The sequence below is a fragment of the Anarrhichthys ocellatus genome, unplaced genomic scaffold (genome assembly GCF_004355925.1).
Source record: "Anarrhichthys ocellatus isolate YVR2014 unplaced genomic scaffold, GSC_Weel_1.0 scaffold18, whole genome shotgun sequence".
Taxonomy (NCBI): Eukaryota; Metazoa; Chordata; class Actinopteri; order Perciformes; family Anarhichadidae; genus Anarrhichthys; species Anarrhichthys ocellatus.
In genome coordinates this window covers 1590665-1618621 of record NW_022280048.1, presented here as the reverse complement: position 1 = coordinate 1618621, position 27957 = coordinate 1590665, and the positions used below count along the sequence as shown (strand labels likewise).

At 42.6% G+C, this 27957-nt stretch overlaps 2 protein-coding genes across 18 annotated transcripts in view; one reads left to right on the top strand and one right to left on the bottom strand.

Annotated features, from left to right (window-relative positions):
• The window catches only part of stk36 (serine/threonine kinase 36 (fused homolog, Drosophila)), a 68642-nt gene that overhangs the window by 22279 nt on the left and 18406 nt on the right, over positions 1 to 27957 (bottom strand). For 4 of the 12 annotated variants that reach the window (XM_031857115.1, XM_031857104.1, XM_031857106.1 and 1 more), the window contains exons 21-23: positions 15379 to 22529; positions 14763 to 15234; positions 2927 to 6413 (exon numbers count right to left, since the gene is read on the bottom strand). In XM_031857115.1, coding sequence (XP_031712975.1) covers positions 22445 to 22529 — 85 coding nt within the window. In that variant the 3' untranslated portion in view covers positions 2927 to 6413; positions 14763 to 15234; positions 15379 to 22444. Of the gene's footprint in view, positions 1 to 1482; positions 6414 to 14762; positions 15235 to 15378; positions 22530 to 27957 lie in introns of those variants that run through there. The other 8 variants (XM_031857109.1, XM_031857107.1, XM_031857111.1 and 5 more) reach the window with 8 other exon arrangements.
• Positions 37 to 27957, top strand: phldb1a (pleckstrin homology-like domain, family B, member 1a). 6 transcript variants are annotated; one of them, XM_031857100.1, is made up of 25 exons: positions 37 to 182; positions 5289 to 5387; positions 5784 to 5907; positions 6778 to 6948; positions 8606 to 8731; positions 10054 to 11129; positions 14783 to 15019; positions 15124 to 15255; positions 15440 to 15577; positions 16138 to 16266; positions 17247 to 17402; positions 17502 to 17612; positions 17729 to 17818; positions 17950 to 18081; positions 18555 to 18677; positions 18910 to 19068; positions 19275 to 19415; positions 20046 to 20144; positions 20230 to 20308; positions 20508 to 20652; positions 21018 to 21108; positions 22297 to 22443; positions 23175 to 23394; positions 26321 to 26406; positions 26952 to 27957. In XM_031857100.1, exons 2-25 carry the CDS (start codon positions 5328 to 5330, stop codon positions 27090 to 27092), a joined length of 4113 nt encoding a protein of 1370 aa, XP_031712960.1. In that variant the 5' UTR covers positions 37 to 182; positions 5289 to 5327; the 3' UTR covers positions 27093 to 27957. The 6 variants fall into 6 exon arrangements, with proteins under 6 accessions (XP_031712960.1, XP_031712959.1, XP_031712957.1 ...); XM_031857099.1 differs by lacking the exon at positions 37 to 182 and adding an exon at positions 2765 to 3404; XM_031857097.1 differs by lacking the exon at positions 37 to 182 and adding an exon at positions 2765 to 3430.

The window sequence follows — 27957 nt, the reverse complement described above, 5'->3', positions numbered from 1 at the left end:
TCTGAATGTTTCACTTTGAAACTGTCCCAAGAGCAGTGAAGTACTGGCAGCATGTTTGAATCTTCCAGGAGAGAACTAGGAGACTTTTTCTCATGGAGAGTTGGGAAGATGGCTCGCTTCAAGTGTTTTTAATCTTGGACTGAATCAGCCCACAGACAAGAAGATGTTCCCGGCCCGCTCTGGTAATGAGAAACAAACATTTTGGCTTCATGGTGTGTGTGTGTGTGTGTGTGTTTGTGTGTTACAATGAGAGACTAAGTGGGAGAGAGTAAGCCATAATGGGGCTATTGTGGCAGTTCCCACTCAGGCTTTTCAGCCTAATATGACCCAGTTATCGCTCACTCATTGTACACTGTGCGTGACAGAGTTTACATACTTTCATTATCATTCTCTTTCATAACATTACAGAGCGGTCAGAGCAGGTGGAAGTCATCTGGTTTCACAAAGAGAGCGAGTTTTAGGGGCAAACTCAGCTTTCTCTGTGAATGGACACTTTTTGTGTGTGTGTGTGTGTGTGTGTGTGTGTGTGTGTGTGTGAGATCCGGGCTCATGCATCCAGTAATGTACTTTGGTGGAATTATAGGCTGATGAAGTATTTCCCCTAAAGGAGTGTGAGGTGCAGATGTGCCTGATTGAGTATATTCTTAACTTTAAAGTGCCCGAAATCTTCTAATGAGACACATTTCTGCTCTACATGGGAAACAAATGGTAAAATATACTTTCTCATTACAACTTGTTTGCATGTAGATAATATGTAGTCTTTACTGTTCTTATGTGCATTGTCTTGGTGTGCTGATAAATTATGGTGGACAGTTGTTGCAAAGAAAAGAGCACATCAGTTTGATAGGATACTCTAAGGAAAAGTTTGGGGAATATCAGCAACTTCCTGTTATTCCTTTGGGGTCGCGTCTTATCATAGTAGCATTTGGCCCATGATGTGAGTTGGTGCTTTCTGTACTCTGTGGTGATTGTTGCAATATATTTGAAAGTGTGTGAGATAACAGATCAGAAGATTCAAATGGCAATCATGTGGACACATTGTTAATATCGGGCTGCATAACAAGAAATGAGGCCCAACGATGTCCTGCTACTACATCTGGGTCTCTGCTGTAGATGATGTTAATCTATTTAACCCATCAGTCTTTTATCAGATGATACATGGTGAGTCTCACATGCAGCATTCCTGCCAGCCACAACATGCTTCAGCTCAAGGTTAGGGCAAAGCTCATGTTTTGGCTCGTCAATCTTAGCGGAAGAGGCAGGATTTGTGCACTGCTGAGAGGAAGTGCTGCCTGGGTTCAGGGCTAAGAAGTCCCTGTTACTTGAAATAATGCAAGAAGGAAAGTGAAAGCTGTTTCTCATCAGACTTCCATACATTCTTCAGCTTCATGGATTGTGAGCTGCTTCTACCTCTTTGACTGCATCCTGCTCAAACATTTTACACTAAGCTTCCGAATGTCTGTTGTCATGTGTCATGACATCCTGCAGAGATCTACAGACATCTGATCCACAAGTCAGGTTAGACGGTTTAGAACCGTGTGCATCTCCAGACTGTACAATCTGAACCTCCCACCAGACCCGTAAGAAATCATCAAACCAGTGGGATCAGGAAAAAACACACGCTGATGCTGACGGTGCAGCTGGCAAATCTTCTTTGTTGTGGTGAACTTAATCATCCTCGATCCTTGAATGCTGAGGTATCGCTACGGTCAATTCAGGCTTATAATCAAGACCATGTACGGAGAATAGAGTTGCATAAAGACAAGTCATAGTATTGGCAATAATCCTGATCAGAAGGTAAACTGAATATTATTTATTAGTCCATCAGGATCATTTAGCATGATTTAGCCATCAGTTAAACAGTCCAGACCAATGTGGTTAAACTCCAAGGCAAAATAAAAACTGTCTTCATAATCCGGGTGGTTTTAGCTGTTTGAAAGGATGCGTCACTTTTTTGTTAAAACTAACAAGGAATCTCACTCCAAGAATAAATTCATTCTTTCCAACCACCTAAAAACGTGTCAAACTACATCTTTTCAAATCTCTCTGTTCATAATCTTATAAATCACAATATTTTTTTATGATGCTACTATTTTTTTTTTTACTTTGAAGTCATGTTAATGCATGTGCTCCAATTAATAAGATAAGATGTGACACAACAGAATAATCATCAATTTCCTTAATTAATAAGGGCGGAAGTTGCTGTTAAGTATCCATTTCCTCTGTTGTATTACCGTCTGTGGTTACTGTGGAGTGTAATCTACATTAGAAATCACTATCTAAAAGGACATTCAGCAACTTTTCACCCCTTCTGCTATAACTTCCACATCAACGCCGAGGGCGACTGACTCAGAACATCAACCCTCTCTGCGGACTTTAAGTCCATCTGGTTACTGAGCTGCCTCTGTTTGTTTGTTTTAATTTTCCTTAGTGACTCATCATCTGCTTCACTTCCTCCATCTCCTCTCTGGCCCCTGACCATGGGAAAAGCCTTGAGAGATCAATAGTGGAGTCTTTCTCCCACTCACTCAATCTCTCTCTCTCCCACTCTCTCTCTCTCTTTCTCTCTCTCTCTCTGTGTCTGTGTCGGCCAAATCGTTCCTGTGGGACTGCTGAAGAGATGGCTCGCATGAGTTTGCTCACTTCCTGTGGAACATAGTATTTCTCTATCCCATCCTTATTGATGTATCAAGCACAGTGGACACATTATAATCCACCGTGCTTAGTCATATTATCAGAAACTGTTATCAACAGTTTTCCAGAGTGGAAATACACGCTCGACAGTTTGTTACACCAGTGGCACAGAGCAGGAAGCCAGAGGACACAAGGTCTTTTAAATCTCCTACTCCTACACCACGTTGTATTTCCTCCCTGGATCAGACTCTTAACACCTGCTTAACCAATAGACAAAGCAAAGGAGGCTCACGGCATTGAAGGGGTCTGGTCTCCAGCCTCCTCCTCTGATCATCTGGTGCGGTCCAGCTGATCTTTCAATCAATGGAAATCCTGTAGGAGGGAATACATCTCAGGGACTCTCTGAGGAGGATCTGGACTTTGACACCAACGCCTCTCTTAATATAGAGTTGATTTTCTTTCCTCATAGGGTTTATCTGCCAAAAAAGGAAAGAGAAAGGAAGTCAATAAAAAAAAAACCATGTAATTTAGTGAGATGTAATAGCACATTTTAGAGGGCAGTGCCGATGCCGGGTTCCCCCTCTGTAACTCTGCTCTCAGGGAGGAGAAGGGGTTGGGAGGAGGGAAATAGCAGAAGAACTCAGTGAGTGAATGAAGAAAGCTCGGAGCAAGACATAAACAATTATGTGGATGCTGCTCTGTGGATAAATACACTTCAGACAAACTCATGGATCTAGCTGTTGTCTGGACTCTGTAAGAGTAGAGTAATGGTAAGAGCTGCATGCCTGTCAGTGAAGTAAGTAAACTGTTGACTGTGTTTGCTGCACTGTTATGTTTGTAACTTGTGTTCTGCCTGTTTTTTATATCATCCTTCATAAAAATAACACTCTATTTAATTTTATTCATCATGTTAAATGTCAATTTTGTCAGTGTTCGCTCTGAGCAGAAATCATTTCTCTTTAAAAGCAGCAGCCCAGACCGTGTGGCTGGCGGTGTCTATTTTCAGAAGCTCATGGCAACTCTGAAGGGCATAACTGCCCCCATAATCACAGGTTACAGTGCAAGGCCCTGCATTTGCAAGCACTAAAACTATTCTCTGGCCTGGGTGTGTACGTTCAATCACTGAGGCTTGTGGGAGCGGGAGTATATGTGTGCACGTGTGTGTGTGTGTGTGTGTGTGAGTCAGACAGCCAGAGAGACATTACCCTGCCCACTGTCCTGTCCTGTGTCTGACTGCGTGGCTCAAAGAGGGCCAGTGTTGACAGCCAGTGGGCTGACGGCAGAGGCGTGAGGGGTCCAGTGTCAACGGTGAACAGAGGGGACGGTCTGTTCTCCGTGCCACTGGGTCCTCTGAGACCCACACACTGGACGTGATTGTCAGACATGTGTGGTTTCATGCGGCGGCTTCGTCCGCAGTGACATCAGACGCGGATAGAACGCCCTGTTGTCTCAGCCGGGGCTAAAGTGGGAGCACAGCAGCTGTGGATGGTTTTTGGCAAATTCTTCTTTGTTTTTTCAAGAATTTGACTTGAACGGTGATGTCAGCATGGAGCGACAAAGAGCCCAGGCATTTGCCTTTGATGCAACAGTCATGTGTTGATGTGCAAATGGGCTGATGTGGTCATTTCCTGACCTACAGAAAGGTGTGAAATCAAAGGAAAAAGCAGAATAAATGAGAAACAGATTATTGAACGGTTTGAGGAGTATGAACGCAATGTGAACCATATACTATTACCTTATAGTTAACCCAGTGGAAACGATTTTCAACACAGTCAGACACCTTACTCCACCACCGCCATCAAAGCACCAAATACAGGAATATCTTTCGGAAAGATGGCATTCGTTCCTCCAGTAGAGTTTCAGAAACTTCAGTTTCAGACAGATCATTAAAGTAAAGAGATCTCCTTTGAAATTTCAACAGTCAAACACGACAGCAATTTAGGTTTGGTCATGGTAGACACAACAAACACTCGATAGTAGGTAGTTGTGTCTATTTCAGTTTGGCTTGGAATGCTGAGCTGATACTAAATTGTTGCCAGGACAAGCAACCCATGTGGGCGATAGCGAGAGACGCGGATACCAGCTTTTAGTAGAAAAACATGGTGAGTCATCTGGGCTGCGTATGTGTCTGTGGGTGATTGTTTGAGGTCCGTCTGGTCCTGTTTCCCTCTCGTCTCATGTGAGCCGCGATGAGCAGACAGCTGGATCAAATCTGCAGCATCTGTCTGCAAACATGTGTGTGTGTGTGTGTGTTTGTAAGATGTGTATGTGAGTCACAGTGACTCATTGTGGGCCGGGTGAGCGGTGATCAGACCCCTGATGTGTGAGGGACCTGCAGAGCTCATTCATACCTTGTGCTCCATCTCAAAAGTACATTTGTGATGATACTCACACAATAGCAGGCTGTTGTCAAATGTGGGAAACCAGTAATCTCTCTTAGATTGAGGCATACAGCTTCTAGATGGATCATTTTGTCTGGTGAAACAATTACCCAGTATAATGGTTTGGTCACATGGGCTTACAAGTGGGGCAGGAGGTTGCTAAGGAAAGCACTGTTCCCATTGTAGTACAACTAGCAGTATTCCCAGAGCTCCCATTCATGCCTTGCTCTCTCTCTCTCTCTCTCTCTCTCTCTGCATGTGTGTTTGCTTCAGGATCTTCATGTGTCAGATAATTCTGACAGTCCAGACGAGATGGAGCGCGTGAGCAGGAATAAAGTGGAACATGGGAGACAGACACATCAGGTCTTACAGGTGAGTCATTTATCAAATCACGATTTACAGTTGATATAACTGGGGTGCTAAATCATGAGAAACTGACTTTATTACTATTATATATCTGCTGTGAGTCAGCTTGTTACTCAATATAACTGAGGAGTGATTGATTTGTGTAAGGACTTAAAAGTGTTTAGCAACAAAATCAATAAACAGATGAATCTACCAATCCGTGCTTGCAGTAAATAGACAAATCTACCTTTATATATCATTTCTATGCTCTGTCTGTTATTATAATTATACCATGTTCAGCCATACATTTGCAGACAGATACTGTGTGTTAAGAAGTGTAAAATCAATATGCTGTGTGTAGAAAGTAACGAAGTTTTAGAATCATAAAATAATGGGTCTTTTTTATTGATTTTGTATTGACAGAGCACACCTTTAGACCTGATTGAGACAGGCAAGTCCCTGAAAGTCCAGGCAGAGCGCCCCCACCTGGTTAGTTTGGGGAGTGGACGCTTGAGCACCGCCATCACCTTGCTACCTCTGCTGGAAGGTGAACACCTGTGTGTGTGTGTGTGTTGGTGGGATGGGTGGATATCAAACACCTAGTTTAAAATGATATATTTGCTCATTTAAGTTATGCACCAATTATTTCATAGATATCTTAATGTCCTTGTTGAATAGGACATTAGAAAACTCATTGAGAGCTTGTTAAATTGCCTAATCATGCTGCACCATTACCCTGTTAACGTGACTAACGTGTAAGAGGAGCTAATAAGATCAGGATACTCCACATCGTTTTAACCTCCATGGTAATCTACAGTCTGTGAAGCCCAGACATCTCTGTACTGACAGCCTCTGTAATCTATGTTATTGTTTGCACATGTAGACACGTCCACAAGCATGTTATTACAAATAAGTCAGTTGTTTTTTAATATGTAGGCAGCACAACTCGTGATGAATTGACAAAAACCGATGACACCTTACCTTCTCACCATCTTGTTACTGCCCCACAGTTGCAATTACACCCTTGACTGGGATTTTCTTGCAGCACTGAGCCTAGACACCAGAGGAAGAGAGAGAGAGAGAGAGAGAAAAAAAAACAAATAGTGTTACAGTTAAATCTCTTGCACTCGGACAGCAATATAAATACAACTGATGATCAAACTACTACACAGAAAATAGTTGATGGGTGTATTCATTTCCTCTAATAAGATTCCTTTCATCTGCCGGGCTCAGCACACCTCTTGAAACTAACACCTGTTTTCCAACATTCAATCACGGGTTGACTCCATTTGTGACCTTGATCCCTGAAATGACACCCGTACTTCGAACTGTACCCAAGAATACTTCACAGAAGTATTCACAGGTCCACATCATGTTCCAGTAACTGACGCTGAGAAAATGTTTTCTCCTGTTGCAGGGAGAACCACGCTGGGCAGTGGGGCGACAGACATCCCTCTGCAGGGCCACGGCATCGCAGCTCAGCACTGCTACATTGAAAACCGAGCAGACAGCATCACCTTGTACCCATGTGGAAACCAGTGCTCTGTAGATGGCCTTCCCATCACCAAACCCTTTCGCCTGACACAAGGTAGCTCTGTCACAGGCTTAAGAGATGATTGTTGGTGTTAAAGCCGTTTCTAAACAAACACAAAAATGACACCAAGCAGATGATTGTGTAGGACAGTAGTGTATATTAGACTATCCATCCTAATTACTTCACTAATGCCCTGACGCTTTATCTTTCGCGACCGTTAGGTTGGCATGTTTCACTGTAAGTCAAATGTCTTACAACCATTGGCTGGACTGCCATAAAATGTTGTCCCCTTCTGGACGAATTGTAATAACTTTGGTGAATCCTTCACATTTTCATCTGGCGTCGGCATCATGTCAATATTCAATTTGTTTGCTACTTTAATTCCTGACTAAATAATAGTAAAACTAATGACTTTCCCATCAGTCTCAGCTGTACTCTGTCATTAGTGCAATTAGCAAATTTTAGCATGCTTTATGCTAAGCTAAGATGATAATTATAGTAAACATCACACCTGCTTCCGATCGGCATTGTCACTGTGAGCCTGTTAGCATGCCGATGTTAGCATTTAGCTCAAACTATTGGCTATAGAACTTTAGTTATCTATGAAATCACGTTGATGTACAGTCAGACGACTTGTATTTCATACTCATACATAAACTGGGTTCTGATGAGTTTTAAATTCACTGAAAGCAAGGTGGACGATAACAATGCCTAGCTTTACAAAAACAAAACAGTCCCATGTCCTTCCAGTAACATGCCTACTTGCATTAAAAAAAGCATAGCAGTCCCACCCCCCTCAGTCCCCTCTCCATGGGATCCAAGCCAGCAACTACACCAGCATGTCATTTGAAGCCGGGTAATCAGCCAGTGTGTGTGGAGGCAGCAGCTGCTGAACAAGAATACTTTAGGCTTCATTCAAAGGACTCATGGAATTCTGAATAAAACAACCCAGGAATGGAGGAAACTGCTTAATTTCTATCATACAGAACAATATTGCAGCCATGTGGACCTTTGGCTACACTTTGAAGGATGAGATGAATATTAAACTCCTTGTGGAATGTCGAGAACTGGAAAGGAAACTTCAGCGTTTGACTCTCAGGGAATATATCAGGCATTCCTGAAAGCCACCGGAGAGGAAATACAGGGAAAGGAGTTGATTTCACTTACTGGTTAATTACACGTGAGTTCAACTAGTCCGTTTAATTATGTATGGTAAACTGCCAATACACGTCCTCTAATCGATTAGAGGACAAATAAACAACAATAGTAGAAATGTTGAGCCATGTCTGTGTCACACTAAAGGACTGTTTCTTCTCTCATGCTGGATTACCACTTGCTTTCACTCTTCGATCAACTTGTTTTTATCAAATGTCAAGCTGCAGTGTTGTGTACATTCACGTTAAAATTAATCTCGCTGAAAAATCGGTCTTTATGCTCACACCTCCTGTATTGACGATGTGTATTATGAAATTGTTTGTATAAACTCAGGCGTTGTACTGTGGCCGTTATATACATATTTAGTTAGTTATAGCCATTTAAATTAAAATCTGAAGTTACTAATAGTTACTAAATATGAAAAAAGCACAGTTAATTAGTCAGTTAAATATTTTAAAGCAGTGTATTTATGTTGGTGTCAATGCTTTTTCTGCTTGAAGTTGTTAACTAACTCATCACTGACAGCTTTTACCCACACGGTCTGCTCTCCTGGCAGGGTGCATGCTGTGCTTTGGTCAGTCTGTCTTTTTCCGCTTCAACCATCCAGAGGAGGCCCTGAGGATGAAGAGCATGCTGCCTGGAGGGAGCCAAGGACTGAGCGCCACAAGAGCTCACCCTACAGGTAGGAGACCCTTTGCTTTGATAATTACACAACACCTAGCATCAGATTGTACAGTTCCTGTGAGTCAGTCGGAGAGGTTGTGTTCATACTCATGCATGCATGCAGTTAGTAATAATAACTAATCAGGGACCCAGAAAACGCTGGTATGTATGAAGGTTGTACAGTTTCTTCAGTAGTTATTCTGGGCAGAGTAAATGCTTTGGGCTAATAGATATTTCGTTATAGTTGGGTTCCTTCTACCTTAATGTACAAATCAAAAACTTCTGGTTAATGCTGAACCATCGTACATCTGTAATTAAGAGACCTTGGGTATGATGACATTTTGTACATGATTAGCTGTTAAAACTAACCATGTTTTAAGGCTTACGTCCTAACAAGTTACAGAGATGACATACAGTAAGCATGATAAAGAAAGAAAATATTTACGTTAAACTCAGAACTGACTTTGACATTAAACTTATATGCTCATGTCAAAAGATTTAAAAAAGGAAGTTGTATTTTCTTTCCTCAGATGTAATACCAGTTTTATGAGCTCTTGATTTTTATATCTGTGGCACAATTGGTCTTAAAGTCTGACTGCAACATTGGTCATTAATCTCGACAGGATGCAGAAATAGCTTATTCAGGGCTAATTATCTTTGGCCTACATTGTGATCTAGTTCATTTCATTCTGTGGTTTTTCGCTCAAGGTGTGACCCCATTGTGATTGAGGATTGTTGTAACCTTTCTTTTTACAGTTACATTCAGATGATGTTATATTGTTCTGTCCCGTTAGCTGCTTTGACTTTGGCCTCGTGCTGTGGATGATATTTAGAATCCATTCTCCTCTGACCTTACTGGTTCGGCTGTCAGTGCTTGAACTGTGCAGTAAGAGCCACCACACCCTGCCCTGTGTGTATGGCCCACTCTTTCCTGACCAGGCCCTGATTTCATCTGCTCTGAATGAGGTAGACCGCTGCAGCTTTTATATTTAGCAGCTTCAGATCCCTGTAGGATTACAACACAACTGAGGAGCGCACCATTCCGATTGCTGGGTTTGGTTCATACAGGAAAACATGGGCTCCAAGACTTTTATCACTATTTAAAGTGGGCAATCAGGACAATGTGTATGTTCAGGCATGTGTATTTGTCCTTTTAAGGGCGATCCCTTTTGTCCTAAACAGCAATGACTGTGTGGTGGATGTCAGTAGGCAAAGACAACACAGGACAGATCCCTCCAGCTGTGTTTGTTTATCTGTGTTTTTGCAACTGCCTTTTAGAGTGTCCTCTTCCTTTAGTCAACAGGAATGCTCATTCACAAGTGTTTCTGTCTCCCTGTGCAGACTCTCAAAGTGTCCTGAACGGGAACCATCGATCGTTTTCAAGCAACGGCGACTCCAAAATCAGCAACATAGCAAAGAACCTCCAGGACTCTTTGGTGCTGAAGGCTGGATCTGGTAAACAGCCTATTCCTCAGCCATTTCCTCCGAACATGCTCATTGGGAGAAACGGCTCCATGACCGAGGACTCCATTTATGAAAACAGCAGCAGCTTTCTGGGCCAGAACCTCGGCAACAAAACCCCTCCAGTACCAGCGCGGTCTGCACATACCAACCACACTCCTGTCCCCCATCCACGGACCTCACTCTCTGTGGCTTCAAGCGGTACTAGTGGTGTTCAGTGGACCCAGGAGAGCCCAAAGCTTCTTAGAAGCACAAGAGCAGAGGCCACGTCAAGCCCCACACCGCCTAACGGGGGTTCAGGACAGGGCCCAGTCAAATTTTCCCCAACGGCTCCATCCAGCCCTCGAGTAAGAGGTTCTTCCCTACAGAAGAGATCCCCAAGTCCTATGCGAGACCAGCACCTCTCTCATGTTGAAGTCCCTCAAAGGCTCAGGACTCCAGAGCCGATCGGTTCCACTAGCCTGAGAGAGCTTCCTCCTCTCAGCCCTTACATGTCCAGCAGAGCGACTCCAGGATCGCAGGGCTCGGCTTCCTCCCTCGCCTCACAGGGCTTCACCGTTAAACCCGTTCCAGAGGGACCCCAGGGCCACCTCAAACTCACAACTACTTCAAAAGAAGAAGCCATGAGGGCAATGTATGCCCAGGGTCCATCATCATTCTCTGGGCTGGAGAAGGAGTCTGGAGGCAGGCAGTTAAGGTCTGGCCCGGGAAGTGCCATCATGTCAGGCCTGGGTTCTCTGTCTGGTTTATCTCCTCTTGCTAGCCCTCGTAGCAAAAAAAAGACCTCCTGCATGAACATGACAGGATCCTCGAGCAAAGAACAGAGTCTTGTGAAACCCTATACCCGCGAACGCAAAAACAGCATCTCTGAGATCAGTGACAATGCGGACGAGTTGCTGGAATACCACCGCTGGCAGAGAGAGGAGAGGCTGCGTGAGCAGGAAATGGAGAAACTGGTAAGTGATATTTTGAATATGACTTCACTGCAGATGTGATCGTAGAAAATAATTTCACCATGATAGGTTGAGTCACAATCACGATGCTGATGTGAACGTCGCTCAGGAAGTCCTAAAGAAAACATTTGCTGCTCTGGTTTGTCCTCTATGACTGTTTGTTTATTCTATATCCTGTGGACCGGTGGAATTTGTATATACTTCAAATCTGCTATAATCTATTTTTTGGCCAATTAGGTGAAAATCTTCAAAACAAGCTGACAGGTAGAGCCACAGCTGTATCCGGGCGTACAAACTGTTAGCAAAACAACATCTTTTAGAAAAGAAATATTAAACATCCAGGCAGGCACAGAGGAACAAACACATGTGACAGTTAAGTGAGGGTGCTGAGACTGCTGGCTTGGCAGACTCCATGTCTGCATTCAGATATCTTGTCTAAATCCCCTGGCATACATCCATTAGCTCATCTCCCCAGAGCATTACTGGCATCGTCAGCCCGTGTGGCCCGACTAACACGGGGTGAACGTTCCTCCACCGGTCTTAAGGTCCAGAGCGGAGGGCAGGGCTGCATATGGCTCAACACTATATTTATCAAAAGGAAGAGTGGCTTTCACTTTCAACGCTCGACGTTTGAAGCTTGAAGGCTCTTTCTTATTCGTACCCACACTAGATCATAGTCTGCATACTTGTTATCCATCCTGAGTCCACACCCAACAGCCTGCTTCTGACAGCTGAAGGGACCATAGGGAGAGGAGGGGGTGGGGGTTCCCGCCCCTTCATGTCCACAGACTATTTCAGGAACCAAAAGGTTTCTGGTAACAAATAAGAGTTACCAACAACATGCATCTGAGTTGTACTGATAAGGGTTGGACTGCTGCGGATACAGTATGGTCCGTGCTTGTGTTGAGTCATCCACTATGTATAGATAATTTAATCTCTAATACATTAGCAGATAAACAGCTGATATTTCTTGGCTGAAGAAAGTGTTGATTAGTGTTTTTGCTTGTGATCCATATTTGGAATTTCTTCCAAGCTTTGATATTATGCTGCATTCGTAAAACATACAACTATCTAGCTGTAATTTCATATTTTGAGATTTGTTTACTGGCTGAGGGTTCCAGTGATTTGCGGCTATGTTATGTTGCTGGTACTTAATAAATGATGATAATAAGGCTTACTGTACGTGTATTTATGATAGAATATGTGCACACCTGCACACAAATAGGACACACTTGAATGTAGATCACCACTGTGTGAAAAAAGTTGCTTATTGACACATTAAACAGTAAATTACTTTACTAACGCCCCACAGGACAAATGTAGAGCTTCAGAACTTGATGATATCAAGGTACCTTTAAACCATTAAAGGAATGGTTTGACATTTTGGTAAATTTGCGTATTCACTTTCATGCTGAGCGTCAAATAAGAAGACTGATACCAGTCCGTCCAGTAAGTTTGAAAACAGAGCCAGGAAATGGTTAGCTTAGCTTAGCATGGAGACTGGAAGGAGAGGCAAACAGCAAGACTGGCTCAGTTAATCAACACCCCTTATTAACACTTTATATGCCATTTGTTTAATCCTTCCAAAATTTGTAAAAATTACAGATTTTACTATGAAGATAGAGCAAGGAGACGGTTAGCTTAGCTTAGCAGAAAGACTGCTAACATGTGTAAAAGTTGGACCACAGAATAAAGTAATGATATTCAATGTGATAATTAATGAGATTTAGAGGTGCTAGTTGTTTCCAGTCTGTGATAAGCTATGCTAATTCTCCTAGATGTGATGTTAGCTCCATAGTTATTGACAGACATGAGAGTGGTATCGATCTTCTCATCTAACCCTCTGGAAGAAAGCTAAGTGTATTTACCAAAATGTAAGAAAAAAAGTACTTTAAGGGGCCCTGCATTATTAGTCTTGCAGCCTCTATGCTTCCAGTTATTTATGTTGCAGTTGTGTTTAAATGGTTTGTATTCCTACATAAAATGCATTTAATGACAAACCAGCTGATTTGGTGAACTACGTTTGGGGTCCCTGACTACGTTCGTGGTTTGTTTAGTTCTGCAGCCTTGAAAGAAGCACACAAAACAGATCAACTGTAGACCTATAGATGAGAGAGACAAAGAGAGGAATTAATGCACTACATTTGGCACACTGCTCTCTTAGCACAGTTGGCACAGCCATGCAGGATTTTGTTATCTCACTTTACTGAACCCAACCTACATACATTGATATTGCTGCACTTTAAAAAGCCCATGCTGCAGTTGATCTCTCAGCAAAAGTAAAGGGCATAGCTAGAGAGGAAGGGATGGGATTGAAAAGTTAATTTTAGCATCAATTCCACTGAGAGGAGGCCAAACTGTGGGTTTGCAACAGAGTTCAAATATTTCTATTGTTGAGGTTCTGGTTAATTGAGAAGATTTCTATGGTCATACATTAATACAAAATATTTAAATTGCAATGAACAGCAACATTTCAGTAATAACGAGGCAAAGGAGTTTATTTCAGTGTTACACTATTTTGCTCCAGATGACCTGCATTTTAGGAAATTTTCACTTTCTTGCAGAAAGTCAGATAAGAGGGTTGATACCAATCTCATTTGTGTCTATAACAAAATCAGCCTGATACTGTATTACTCAACACAACGTAAAATAGTATAACATGTTAGTTAGTTAGCTTAGGTGCTGGTTGGCAGAATTTTTTAACCTTCAGATGAAGCCAGACTGTTTCCCCCTGTTTCCAGTCTTTGAGCTAAGCTAAGCTAACCAGCTGCTAGCTGTAGCTTAAGTTTTATATATATATATATATATATATATATATATATGAGGGTGGTATCGACCTTCTCATCTAACGCTCTGCAAGAAAGCAAATGAGCATATTTCTCAAAATGTTGAACTTTTGCATGCTAATTGTTGAAAGTCAAATCTAAATATTCGGTTCATTGTAGCTTTATATTTCTATTTTTATGTCCATATTTTACTTGTAAACCTGCCAGTTTAAGTTTAAGTCAAAGAAATGAAGCAGGCAAACAGCATAAACAACTGTCAACGGTGTAAATCTTGCCGATAAAGTCAATGCCTATGACAGAATTCATGTGGTTATTTCAACAGCCTGAATCGTTTAAATAGCAGACGAAAGCATCCTGGTGGTTGTGGACACAACAATAGGCACAATTCCTAGTTGTGCCAGATTCCTAATTATTGTTTCACATTCTGCGCTATTCTGGTAGATCAAAGCAAACATCTCATTGTTTGGAGTGATGGGAGCCAGAAGACTGGCCACAAGCTGAAACCATGTGGCATAGCAAACAAATACAAACCACGATGAAGAGACAAATCTAAAAAAGAGCAACATTAAAAGCCTGAAAAAACTAAATGACAACTGGTGTAGTGCAACCAAAACTCCCCAGTGTCTTACATTGATGCTTCTCGTCAGATTCTGTTCTCATAAACAACTTTGGTTTTACTATGAGCCCCCTCCCGAGAGACAAACTACATCAGCTTCGGCCCTCCTGCTATCAGGTTACAGTTGTCCCGTGCCAGTGGCTGAGGGACAGCTGCCTAAATGGGACAATGTCACACAAGGACACTTGCAGCTTATCTGCAATACGATCTATAATGTAGGACAGGCCCACTTACGTTTCACATCTCTTCTGTAGGAGCGACAGAGGCTGGAGACCATCCTCCATCTGTGTGCGGATTATAATCACGAGGACAGTGCTGCGGAGCTGGCTGAGGTGGTGAGAAGCGGGCTGCTGGGGGGCGCCAGAGCAACCTGCTCGGACACAGCGGGGGGGATGTCCCTTCAGGGAGTAGACAGACCCCAGAGGCTGCGAGAGAACGATGAGGAAACCCAGAGAGAGGAGTCCAGCAGCACAGAGAGCACACACCAAGAGGTAATAAACACATTCGGGAAGGCATGCATTAGATTACGTCTGATCTTAAAAGATGTTTTAAGTTTTAAAACATCTTAAAACAAAGTTGTATGTATATGTTCCAGTGTGAAGAGCTGTTAGCCGGTCAGGAGCAGGTCTACATGGAGGAGGAGAGGAGCAGGATCTTGGCCAGGGTTGATGACTTGAAGCACAGAGTCAGTGAACTGGAGCTGCAGCTACAAGAGACCAAACAGGAGGTCAACACACACACACACACACACACACACACACACACACACACACACACACACACACACACACTTTTAGCTTGTAGGCTCTTAGATCAACTCTTAAAGTGAGAAGAGTGGGAGCTGTTTCACCTTGAGTATTTAGTGAGCTTGACAGGTGGTTCGCAGATTCTGACTCCATGTGTGTCTCTAGGTGGAGATGGAGCAGGCCCTGCTGCAGGCAGAGAGGCGGGCCGAGCAGGAGCAGGTGGAGGCTGAAAATGAAATCATCTCTCAGCTGCAGCTCAAACTCAGCCAGCTGGACAAGGCCACCCAGAGAGAGAAGGACAAGGTGGGCACCCAGGAAAAAAAAAACAATACAGTAAATGCTGTCGGCTTGCTTACAGCCATTGGTCTTCTAAGTGCAGTTTGCACGTGAATGTTCCTGAACATCTGCGTTTGAACATGCGAACAGTCTCGATATCTTTTTCTCAGATGTCAACTGACATGCACTGCTTATCCATTAGCTGTCTGTCCTAAAACACCAAGCACAAACTATCTTCTCTTTGAAGCTTTTAAAGCTTTTTAAATAGACAGAAAATAGTGGAAATCTTCCTTACATGTATGAGGCTTTCAGCTGGATGTGACCAACACTAAAATGTTGATTCAGATCTGCATGTACCTGTTTATTTTTCTCCCATTTTAACAATGTGTGGAGCATTGCGACCTCTTAACACACCTGCTAACCTAACTTCTGCTTCAACCCTTTAATACTCTAACTGCTCTGGCCTGTTAGCTTGGCTGCATGGATTTGAGATATCTGTGATTTTTTTTCTCCCTGGGGTGGTGTGTGTGTGTGTGTGTGTGTGTGTGAATGCGGACCCAATCGTGTGTGTTTCTATGTGTTTTTAGGGGAGGGCTAATGTTTCGGCTGAGCGGAAGGCCCTGGAAAAGCAGAGGAATGAGTACAATGAGCTGAAGAGGCAGTTTGATAAGTGCCCCTTGTCTCTAAGGGAACAGTTACAGGAGCAGCTCAGCAGGGTCAGTGTTCTCACGCAGCCCACTGGCTGGCAACAGTGAGTTATGATATGCCAAATACCACAGTTGTGTATAAGCTGCACAAGAAACGGCCACAGACATAACGCTGACTCGGTTTTGAAGCACTCAGAGCTACTCATAAGTGTGCCGACAGTGCATTTACCTCTTTTTTTTCTGCTGTTGCCCCTCATTATCTAAAATATATATAAGGTTATAAGTGTAACTAAACAGTAAGCAACGCTTTTGCTGCTCCAGCAGCTCTTTTAGACTGTTGCTTAATCTCTGCTCTCCCCTCATTCTGGATGCTTGAAATGTCAAATGCAATTAGTAATAATTAATAATGTCATTAACAGCTCTGCTCTAAAAAAATTGCATGCCTTTTACCATGAATGATCCAATTCACATACGCACACTTAATGATTACAGGCAGATTATTGTCAGATTTAATGCTATAACATTTTGACTACTTCATCGTGGACAGTAAAGGACAAGGCTGGTATTTTGTATACATTCTCATTCTCATTGTGAACTAATCCCATGAAAATGCCAAAACCAAGAATGTGTCAGTCCATCCCTCAATACTTTCCGACCTCTCCAGCCAGAAGAAACCATCAGCAACCTGAGCAAATTTAGATACATTGCAAAGGGGTTTTCAATCTGCAACAATTAAGTACTGTAGTTTTTAGCAAAACGTTACTCAAAAAGGAGTAAACTGCTTTTGATGGGGACTATTTTCAACCGTGGATAAATATGTGGTAGTGAGTATTTACAGCAGCAATGTCTGTGTTCATCATAGGGAAAGCTAATAAGATATGTCCAGCTTTGGATACACAAACAATAGTTAATCATTGATGGTTTTGGTCTTTTCATGGGATTTTGTTAACAATAAGAAACCAAATATTGAAAGTCATATCATTTGATATCTCTGTCTGCCTGACTTCAAACAGTGTGAATAACCTGCATGTGTATCTGTACGTGGACAGACAGCTGAAGCTCTGGAGTCTGGGACCAAGCAGTTTGAGGAGCTGGAGTTCTGCCAGCTGGAGGAGGAGAGCAGCCTGGAGGAGAAGAAGGAGACTCAAAGCTCGCAGCTTCACCAAGAGCAAGCCGAGTACCACTGCAGTGTGGCCAAGAGGAAGGTGCGGACGCCATTGTAGCAGAAAATACGTATATGTGTGTAAAATACGATCACCGAGTTGAGAGTTTATGTCAGCGTGACATCCAGGTTTGATTTGCAGGAGAAGGTGACCGCTATGGAAGCACAGGTGAAGCAGCTGGGGTTACAGGCGGCTTATGACTGTGAGAGGATGGCTCAGGACAGGACGGTGGCTCTGCAGCTGCTACACAAGGTTAGCCTTTCACCGTTAATAAACCCGTCCTGCAGGAGGCATGTATTTAATTCATGATAGCGATGCATGGCAAGCTGTGAAAGCGCCTCTATGTCCATGCTGGTTTTGCCCTTTAGGAGCAAGACAGGTTGTGTGCCCTGGAGACGAGGTACCACACCGTGACAGGAGGGAGAAACTTCCCAAAGCCCAACAGCAGCATGAAAGAGGTGAGCAGGAACATGTGAGACGTGATCTCACAACCATCTGTGGTTACTAAGCTAGAGGAGGAGTACAACAACAACAAAAACACCTCCTTTCAAGTGGATTTAGTTTTAACTTAAATGAACTTTTTAAACAGGAATTTCTACACATCAGCGAACCTGACCTTGTTCATGTGGACGGTCCTCCTCATAGCCCCTGTCCCTCCTCTGCCTCCTTCTCCTCCTCTCACATGCCCTCCCCTGAACTTTATCCTGTTAGGCTACAAGAGGTAATCCTCGACAAAATCCTCTGTGTAACAACACCTAACAAATGGCTAATAAATGCCTGTGCTGCCGTTTCTACAATATTAAAAAACGAGCATGTTGTTGGGTTTGCAAATACTCACAAACAACAGCAATGCAGTTTAATTGTTGTTGGGGAAAGTTATGTTATTATGTTTGTTTGCGGTTGCTACATTCTCCAACTTATAGGGTTACACTATCTAGAATTAAAGCAGTAGATGATGCAAAATAAAACAAACTTGGAAGATGACCTTTGGGCTGATTAAACTGATGGTTACTGGATGGCAGTAACCATTAAGTAACATGGATGGTTACTGCCATCCATGTTAATTTCAAAGATGAAGACCGAGTGAGTTGTGATGCCCACGTGTTCGCTTTGTGCGTCTCTGCATGACTTTTCTAAGTGTCGACTATTGCCGCCTGCCTCATTTTTATCCCTGTGTTCTGGCTGTCGCTGCAGGAGTACCTCAGGCTCGCTGATGTCTATAGGATGTATGGAAATGCTGCTATGCAACCTCACTCTTCCTCTCCTGCTGCTCTCCACTGCCTCTCCTTCGCTGTAGGTCCGGCTCTGCCATGTGAGGTAGACACCCCCCGCCTGCTCTCTGCCATACCCTCTGTTCCTCTGACTCGTCAGCCTACTAAACACTGAACCCACCTACGCACATTTGCAATACCTCAAATGATCCTTCTTAAATATTCAGGCTTCTTAACCTATGTTTCCTCTTTCTTCTCTCTACCTGTTCTGTAAATGTATGTGTGTGTGTGTCTCCTGTGTCTGCATTGACTGGCTGTGTGTGTGTGTGTGTGTGAAGGAGTACATCACAGTCAGTCAGTTAAGCCAGATCTTCGGGATGCAGAGAGTTGACCCTTCCTCTTCTTCCTCTATCCCATCATTCCAACTCGCCTCCTCTGAATCCACCTTCTCGTGCCACTCAGCTGCATGTGGTCCTTCCTCCTTTCTCTCTGCGCAGGTTTGTTATTCTCTCTAAACTGGCTTTTAAAAACCGACGACACCATTTCAATTTTTTCCGACACTGCAGCCATCCACTGAGCAATTACTATTGCTGCGAGGACTGTTTCGTGTGTATCTTTCCTACCTGCTTGTTGCTTCTGTCACTGATGCTGGTGCTGTGCTGCTCCCCTCTCCTCTTTGGCTGGACGCTTTTCATCACCTCAGAGCCAGCCTGAGCTGAGCAGGAATGCAATGCCTCCTATTAACCTCGAGCGCTGGTACCAGGACATCATGGCCGCTGGAGAGCCTCAGTCATTTCCACCACCACTGCCTGCAAAGTCTTTTTCCACACGCAGACACAGTCAGGTAAATGATCCACTCTTTCTCGCTGTGTGTTGCTGAAGGGCACTAACAGCAGGCCACATTGCATTGCGATCCTCACACAGACTGTCCATATTTGTATGACTTGGAGGCCCTCTAGTGGGTTAAACAAGACAGGGCAGTATTTCTTGAATTTCAGGAACTTTGCTTTGATTTGTCGCTGACAGATGCTAATATTGTGCTTATCATCAGTTGGGTTCTTTATCCTGAAAGCATTAAGTAAAGCATGTTATAACTTCCTGCAAAAAAAGAAACATTGCAAGCTGGAAAAGGAAGTCTAATAAATTAAAGAGTGCTCCATATAGACAAATAGTGAAGTTCAATGTTGGGCTCAGCTGAAGATGTGAGAAACAGAAAAAGACCAGGTATGAATGTAGTGGAGTAGAAAGTAGCAGAACATTTAAATACTTGTGTAAAGTACAAAAACCTAACATTAAGTACAGTACTTGAGTAAATATACTTCCCACAACTGCCCAGATGAGTCAAAAACCCACAAACAAATGTCTTCCACATTAGGACAAACAAGTAGAAGAGGTAAGGTTTTTTTTTTTTTGGGGGGGGGGAGCTAAAGCACATAAACTTCCTCTCCAAATCGATCTGTCGTTCTTCTCTCAGCTATTGAAGTCCAAATCAGACGGTGAGGTTGCGCAGGCAGCATCATGCACACTGCCCCACCCCAGTGGTGCTGCTCATGAGAAAAATGCATCCACCAAGGTGGGCACATCCGTTTAACACATGGAAATTGTAAAACAAATCTTCTATGTAGCTACACATGTGATACTTTCGATGTGTTTTTCAGGGGTTACAGTCAATGCTGAGAGAGATGTCACAGCCATTAGACATGGACTCCAGGAGAAAGTTGGCTCTGCAGAGCAAAGGTAGGTGATTCCTTCAGCCCGTCTCATCTATTCAGCACATCTGGGCCTTCACTCAGAACATACGTCTGGGGGAATGGATACCACCAATCTCCTTAGTTTAACATGCTTTTGGATGTGATTATAACCAACCAGTAGCAATGAGTTGACAGTGTCAGTAGAGGGCACTGTGAGTCTGTGACAGCCGTCTCTGCTCCCACAGATCTGCCTCCGACAGTCCATCACTCCATCCTGCATCATCAGGCGCCGCCGAGTGGCAGCCAAGCGTACGACACCCTGAGCCTGGAGAGCTCAGACAGCATGGAGACCAGCGTCTCCACTGGCAACTCCGCCTGTACCCCCGAAAGGTGAGAGACTGGAAAATGAGCAATCGGCTCTGTTTCCATGGGAACACTCAAGTCTGCCCCCGTCTCCCAGGAGAAGGGTCACTGCGCTTTGTTCCCGTGACATGTTTTTTGTTACATGTGTGCGCCCGTGACTATAGCACACTGGCTGTTGCCATGCCAACCAAGTTTTCAGTGTTTTCGTGAAGTTCAGGATTGAAAGGCTCCGTTTGGTGTTGATGGAGGAAACCTCGCCTCCTCCATCTCTTACTGCCGGCAGGGTTTGGTTTCCACGCACGTGTGTGTGTGTGTGTGTTTGTTTACCGTTTTTCATCCAAAGTGTAGTCGTGGCCGTGTCATCAGACGCTCCTTCCCTCTGTGTGTTGTAGTGCCTCCGGGTTAGAGGCCCAGAGGATAGAGGAGATGGAGAAGATGTTGAAGGAGGCGCAGCAGGAGAAAGCCAGACTGATGGAGAACCGAGTGAGTGTCGTACTTTAGTGCTGCAGAGTTCTATTGTACCGGACTGTTATCAGTTATCATCAGTTATCCCATCACAGAGCCGACTCATTTCATATTTCAACACGATTAGTCAATTACTCAATAAACACAAAATCTATCAGCAGCTATTTTGATAATCTATAAATAATTTTAGCCATTTTTCAAGCGAAAACGCCACGAATTTAATAGTTCCAGTTTTTAAAATGTGAATATTTGCTGCTTTTCTTTCATATATGATAGTAAACTGAATATCTTTGAGTTTTGGACTGTTGGTCCAATAAAATAAATAGTTTGAATGCATCCTCTATGGGCTGTGGGATATTTTTTCGCCCATTCTTCACTCCTTCTTAAACATTTTATAAACAAACCAGCTTACTGATTAATCAATAATGAAAATTGCCGTTAGTTGCAGCCCTTGTGTCAACTGCTAAAACTGATGTTCGTGCCTCACCTCTGGTGTAACGAGGAGAACATATTTAAGCTGGTTTCAGAGGAGAGTATAAAATGTACCCTCACTCACCCACACTTAAAAGTAATATTTATGTTTCTGGCAAATATTAATAACATTATTAGATGACATTATTTTATGGCCATACATTTTTGTTGCTGGCATTAAGGAAAGGCCTTATCGATAAAATCATAAATTTCAATATACGTATATCTATATGGCAAATGTATACAAATGAGAAATAATCAAAATACAATGCAATAAACTCACAATTTGTATGAAATACTTCATCGGAATTTACTAATTCCCCTGAAAGTTGATGAGCAATACTTTTGAATTCTCGCAGGAGTCTCATGTTTCTCCTGTTTAATAGATAAAAAAGTGATTCACTCAGCTCAAGGTGTGGTGAAATGATGTTGTAAGTAGTTTGTTTACCTTTGTATTATTTCTACATGTTGAAACAAAGTAGACCTGTATGTAAGTATCTGAAAGCTGCCAAGGATCATTTTACATCAGCAAAGCTTACCCAGACTTGAGGGATATATTTTACAAAACCCTGGATTGGGACCTGAATTCTCATGAGCCTCCTCTGACAGTCGCTCACTTTGTATTGCAATATTTGCCTACCATTTACATATTCTCCCCGACTCCCTTTTGCCCGTGTTATTTTTCTCCTCTCTTGTCTCCATCTGTTCCTCTGTCTCCTTTCCCGACGCTCCCAGGAGAGGGAGGTGCAGTCTCGGCGGCAGATGTTGGAGGAGGAGCGGAGGAGGCGAGAGGAGGCCGAGAGGAGGCTTCAGGACGAGACGGCCCACAGGCTGAGGCTGGTGGAGGAGGAGGTGAAGATGAGAGAGAAGCACTTCTCCCAGGTCAGTGGAGCAGCGGGAGGAGACGAGAGAGGAGAGGGGACGGAAGACTCGGGGAAGAGGATGAGAGGCGAGACAATAAAGAGAGGCTGGGAATACGGGAAGATCAAAGGTTGTCAAGGAAGAGAGAGAATGGAGGGGAGGGTGAGAGGAAGAACAGAGAGAAAAATGGATTGGGGAGAAGGGGTGGGGGGGATAATATACACATAATTAAAGCTTTAATCTTGGCAGAGTTTGTTTAATTACCAGTTGTCTGTGGTATAAGTACGTAAACAAATATCCTCAAATCACCAAGTACAAATGCACCCTGTTCTGCTGGAGTCCTATTTGAAGCTGTTACAATTAAACATTTTCAAAATACATTCTTATATCATACATCAAATAACTATGCGTAATGTGAAAGAGGCCGCTGCTGGTGATGAACCCACAGCGTGTTATTACCGGACTTTGCAGCTCAAAAGATTTTTAGCATCTTTTAGCTCAGGCAGGCAGCTGTTTCCTCATATAAAGCTCTAAACACCCACTGTCCACGACCAAACAGCAGACGGACACAGTTTGTGGTCACAAAAAAATAGGCTTGAACTTGGCTGTCCTGAGATTTGACTCACTGGAAATTTGAATCCTTTATGACTGGACCTGAGACTCAAAAGCAACCTTGTACAGTAACACTATGTACTGTGACTCACACCACTTGGTCAGCAGCAATGAAGCATCACGCAGCATTTTCTCCACAGGCCCGTCCAATGACGCGCTATCTGCCGAACCGCAAGGAGGAGTTTGACCTGCGAGCCCACGTGGAGTCGTCCGGCCACAGCATAGACACCTGCGCCTTCGTCAACCTCACAGAGAAGATGTGCAAGGGCCACCTGGTGAAGATGGGCGGCAAAATCAAGTCGTGGAAGAAACGCTGGTTCGTTTTTGACCGCATCAAGAGGAACTTCTGCTATTACGCGGGTGAGGATACAACGACATCTCATCATGGGGTATATTGGTTGAATTGTTACTGGTGATTTGTTAGTTCAGCTTTATTTACTCAGGAAGTCTCACTGATATCAAGATATCTTTTGCAAGAGAGACCTTGTAACGTGGTTGGTGTAGGTGGAGAGAGCTAGCAGCGTGGGCGAGTTAGCAGGAGCTCACTTTATTCTACAATACTTAACATCGACCTTTAAAGTGAACCTGTCACTATAGAAGTGCACACTGGTACTATTACCGAGTACATGGCGAAGTTCAACAATTGCAAATACTAAGAGAGATGAAGAAGCCAAGAGCTCACTTAGTTTCACATGCAGCAAATACAGGGAACCATTAAAGGAGCTCTAGAAGATGAACAAACCGATCACAGAAAAGAAAAGTCTGAATCAAAGCCAGGAGAGGAGTTGTATTATATTTGGCTTATTGGTTAAAATGCTGACCAGTTTCAACCTCACAGGGTCATCATCAGAATGGAAATAGTAAAAACAGACCGATTACCCCTGATACTCTAGACAATACACCAGAAATAAAGAAAAAAACATAATGACACTGTCTATCAAAGTCCATTTTAAAATCTGCAAATTAAACAAAAGAGCAACTTTGAGGCCTAAAAGTCACAGCCTTTGTTAAATACTACAGTGCCCTCCGCACCAGCAGGATCCCAATATGTTCAAGTTCTGCTTGGCTTGTTCAATCCGAGGCTCAGCCCTTGTTTAGAAGGTTAAAGTGGTCAAACCGGTTTGCTCACATAAGAGCCCACTCGTCTGTGGTATTCGTGAACTCAGAACGTTATGTTGGAGAGTTGCTGCGCGTCAAGCCAGGACCTGATTTATTCAGTTCACCCGGCAGCGGTGCCGGGGCTCTTCTGAGAAACGTACACTTTGTTCTCTTTGCAGTTTTTTTTTTACTAAAACCCGACTTCTGTCCCGACCGGCGTTTATTCATCTGGAACCAAACACTAATTAAAGCTGCACTAAGTGGAATTTCCCGCCTCGTTCTTCTGTGTTAACAGTCAGTTTGTAATTCGCGTCTATCAGACTGTCCCCCTGAATTTGAAACGAGAGCAGTTCGTTTTCTGAATAATTCATGAGCGTGTTTTTTGAGGTATTATTTTACAATCAAGTTGAAAATAGAACCCACGTATATTTTCATTACTGTGGCCCCTGTTCTCTTTGCTCCTCTCTCTCTCTCCACTCACTTGCCTAGCCTTTTCACCCCCTTACTCCTGACGAAGATGATGGTGATGATGGTGATGAAATAAGATGCAATACTTTCTCTAGATGTGTTTTTCTTGGGGAGGAGGCTAGCTCCTGGCTTGTTCGTGACTAATAAAACGAAACTCACATTTCAAAAACATTTATCTCATTACTAAGCAGATTTGACTTATGGAAAAAGGGGAAAGCAGGAGAAAGCGTCAGACGTATTTCAAAAGATTGCCTTTAATTGTTGCTGGATGTTTGTTTCTTATAGCCGGGCGCTCCAGTGTGCACGGAAGACACAAAAAAAGACCACTGTTTATTTGAACAAGAGTAGAATCCAGAAACTCTTTGAACCGATTTCATTTGAAGAAAATTGATCTTAGACGTGAGGAAACTTAAATGCCTACAGTTTAGCCCCAAACTAGAGAAACCCATCAGTCCAACGACTGCGTCCGTTGAGCTTCATCCGCAGGTTTCCCTGAAACAACCACCAAACTCCTCGGTATGGAGTGACTTTAACACGCTCTAAGATATTCTGCCAGAAGAGAACAGCAATCTATAGCACCGGACACAAGGTCTGACCTGCTGGAAGGGAAATTGTTGAGCTGATCTGATATACAAAAGAGAGGCATTTCTTTTTAAGATTCACAAAAGATCTCAAGTCGTGAACCTCGCCAGCAGGGAAAAGGCTGAAAAAACCCCACAAAGACAATCCAGAAAGCACGACTGAAGAAAACAAGTCAAATTAATAGGACGGTAAAGACTTCAGGCATAGCTTGAAATAGACTTGCACTTTTAATTAACTTTTACTGTGACACAGTGTGGCTCATACCTATTCATGGATTATGTGTTGCTGGGAAAAAAGAGTTAACACCTTTCTGCTTTGTTGTGTCTGGTTTCTCCAGATTTAAGTTCCTCTGTTTCACTTACAAGCTTATTTCATGGCATGATTTTATCTTTTGTGGAAGTTTAAAAAATAATATTTATGAAACGATACAAAATGTCTCTTTAAAGTTATATGATTAAGTCACAACTAACAATCCTCAACGCAATTGAGCTGCTTCGACCTGCGAGTTTTCATTCAAGTCATCGCTGATAGCAGAGGCAGAAGGACCTCTGTCCAAAAATAAAGAGGTTTTGCTTTAGTAGGAAATTTTAAAAAAGAGATAATGGCTCATCACATGTGGGATCTTGGATAAATTACTCGAATGTACAACTTTTACTTTCTCCTGGTACTCACCATTATTGTCCTCACACGACACTTGATCCACTCGGCATGGGTTTGCATTTTCTGTCTACCTTGTTTGACAAAAAATGTGTTTTTGTGCTTGGTTTTTATTTTATTTTTCTGAAACAATTATTTCTAAATGGATATTTTAGGGGCACAAGGAAAAGTGTAGTTTATTTGGTTGTTTCAAATTTAGTTAAAATGGCTTTAATGTCATCGAAAAAAGGCCACGTTTTCCGATAGAATATTGTAAAATAAAATATTGTTTGTGACCATCTCTCTATGATCTACAGGTGTGTAAGAAATATTTGATAATAGAATAAAAAGACTGCCGTTTATTGTCTGACCAAAGACAAACATGAAATGTATCGCCACATCACTGGCTGATTGCACTGCTTGGGCTGACAGAGGTCTTGCATCAGTAAAAGGCATAATGTAATGTATCTTAATATGTTCTTTTCCCGTTTTCTCCTCTCAGACAAGCATGAGACCAAGCTGAAAGGACTCATTTACTTTCAGGCGATTGAAGAGGTTTATTACGATCACCTACGCAGTGCCACCAAGGTAATCCACACTCTTCTTTTTACATTTCTTATCATTCAGAACTTTGTCCGCGATTTTACAATGTTTGAAATAGATGTTTATTATTTTTAAATGTATCAATGAACGTAGAGGAATACAATCTGAAGGGTTTAATACAGATTCTCTAACATTGCCCTATAATAAACTTTATTTCAACCACATGTATGATTTTGTTTTGTACTATAATGGTAGATTATATTTTTATAGTCACTCACAACTGTGAAAATATTGTCAGAAGTTCATCATACATAAAAATGGGAATGTTTTCAATTGGGAGTTATTTTTAGATGGAAACATCCATATTAGACTGGATTAAGTTGTTCAATTGTCTTCTTAAATTGAATTAGTTTTGTCATATTATAAGTGCATTATGATACAGGCCATAAAAAAGGTTGAAACAGACTATCCCAACGTTATTATATGCTGTTATATATTTTGTATTTCTGACAATTTCCTCTGAGGAAAAAGATGCAACAGGTGCAGCTCGCAGTCTGAAAAGTCTCCCCTTTCTCTCCGTTATCCTCCAGAGCCCAAACCCATCTTTGACCTTCTGTGTGAAAACCCATGACCGCCTCTACTACATGGTGGCCCCGTCCCCGGAGGCCATGAGGATCTGGATGGATGTCATAGTAACGGGCGCCGAGGGCTACACACAGTTCATGAGCTGAGGGGACCACCGGGGGACAGATCTGGAGGACGACAGGGACTAAGCGAGCACAACACGGACGCCTGCAAGCCAACCTGTGCTGCTATACCTGCCGGAGCCGGAGCGGAAATGCGAGACACGTGGCCCCCCGATGGTGTGTAAACGGATGGACGTTTGAAGAGATTAACTATCTGGGGCTCTCGTAGAAAGCCTGAGGCCTGCGGGCAAATGAGGGCATAGCAATGACAGAGGTCCATTTTACAGGATTCATAAGTTGTATTTATCTTTCAGCCACTATGAGAAGGAAGAGAGTTTGAGCAACATGCCAATGGATGTATGAAGGGAGCTCTCAAAGTTACCAAAACGTATTGTTGATCTCATTTTTGAGGTTTCAGGAGGAACACTTCTTACTTCATATAAGCTCAAACTGTGTTCACCTTGAAGCCGATCTATGCATGCAGTGTTTTTACTCCAATCGCTGCCTTTTTTGATACAGTTGTACTTTTCTTTTGAGTTTAACTTTTCTCAGATGAAGAAAATAATCTCTTGATATTTCAAAACACTAAAGAGTTAACAGATCTTAGTCACAAATATTCTAAAAACATTTTAAAAGTCATATGTTACTTATTCAATTAAACATTACTTGGAGCCAAATACTTTATGTAATGTTTTGTCAGATTTTTACAACACAAATGTTAATATCACTCTATATATTGTATTATATATTGTTTTATTCAGGCCTATAACACGACATTAATGTGTCTGTATTTCACATAAATATGTCAATGAAAACCTTCTATAAGTATTTTAACAAATTTGATAAATTATAGTCCTATAATGATATTGTAAAACTACCACGTACATGTAATAAATAAAAATATACGATG

Excerpts from the sequence above, each read along its gene's own strand:
- phldb1a (XM_031857097.1), top strand. Across the intron at positions 5,388-5,783 it reads AGACACATCAGGTCTTACAG|AGCACACCTTTAGACCTGAT; the intron begins GTGAGTCATTTA and ends TTGTATTGACAG. Across the intron at positions 15,578-16,137 it reads CCCAGAGAGAGAAGGACAAG|GGGAGGGCTAATGTTTCGGC; the intron begins GTGGGCACCCAG and ends ATGTGTTTTTAG.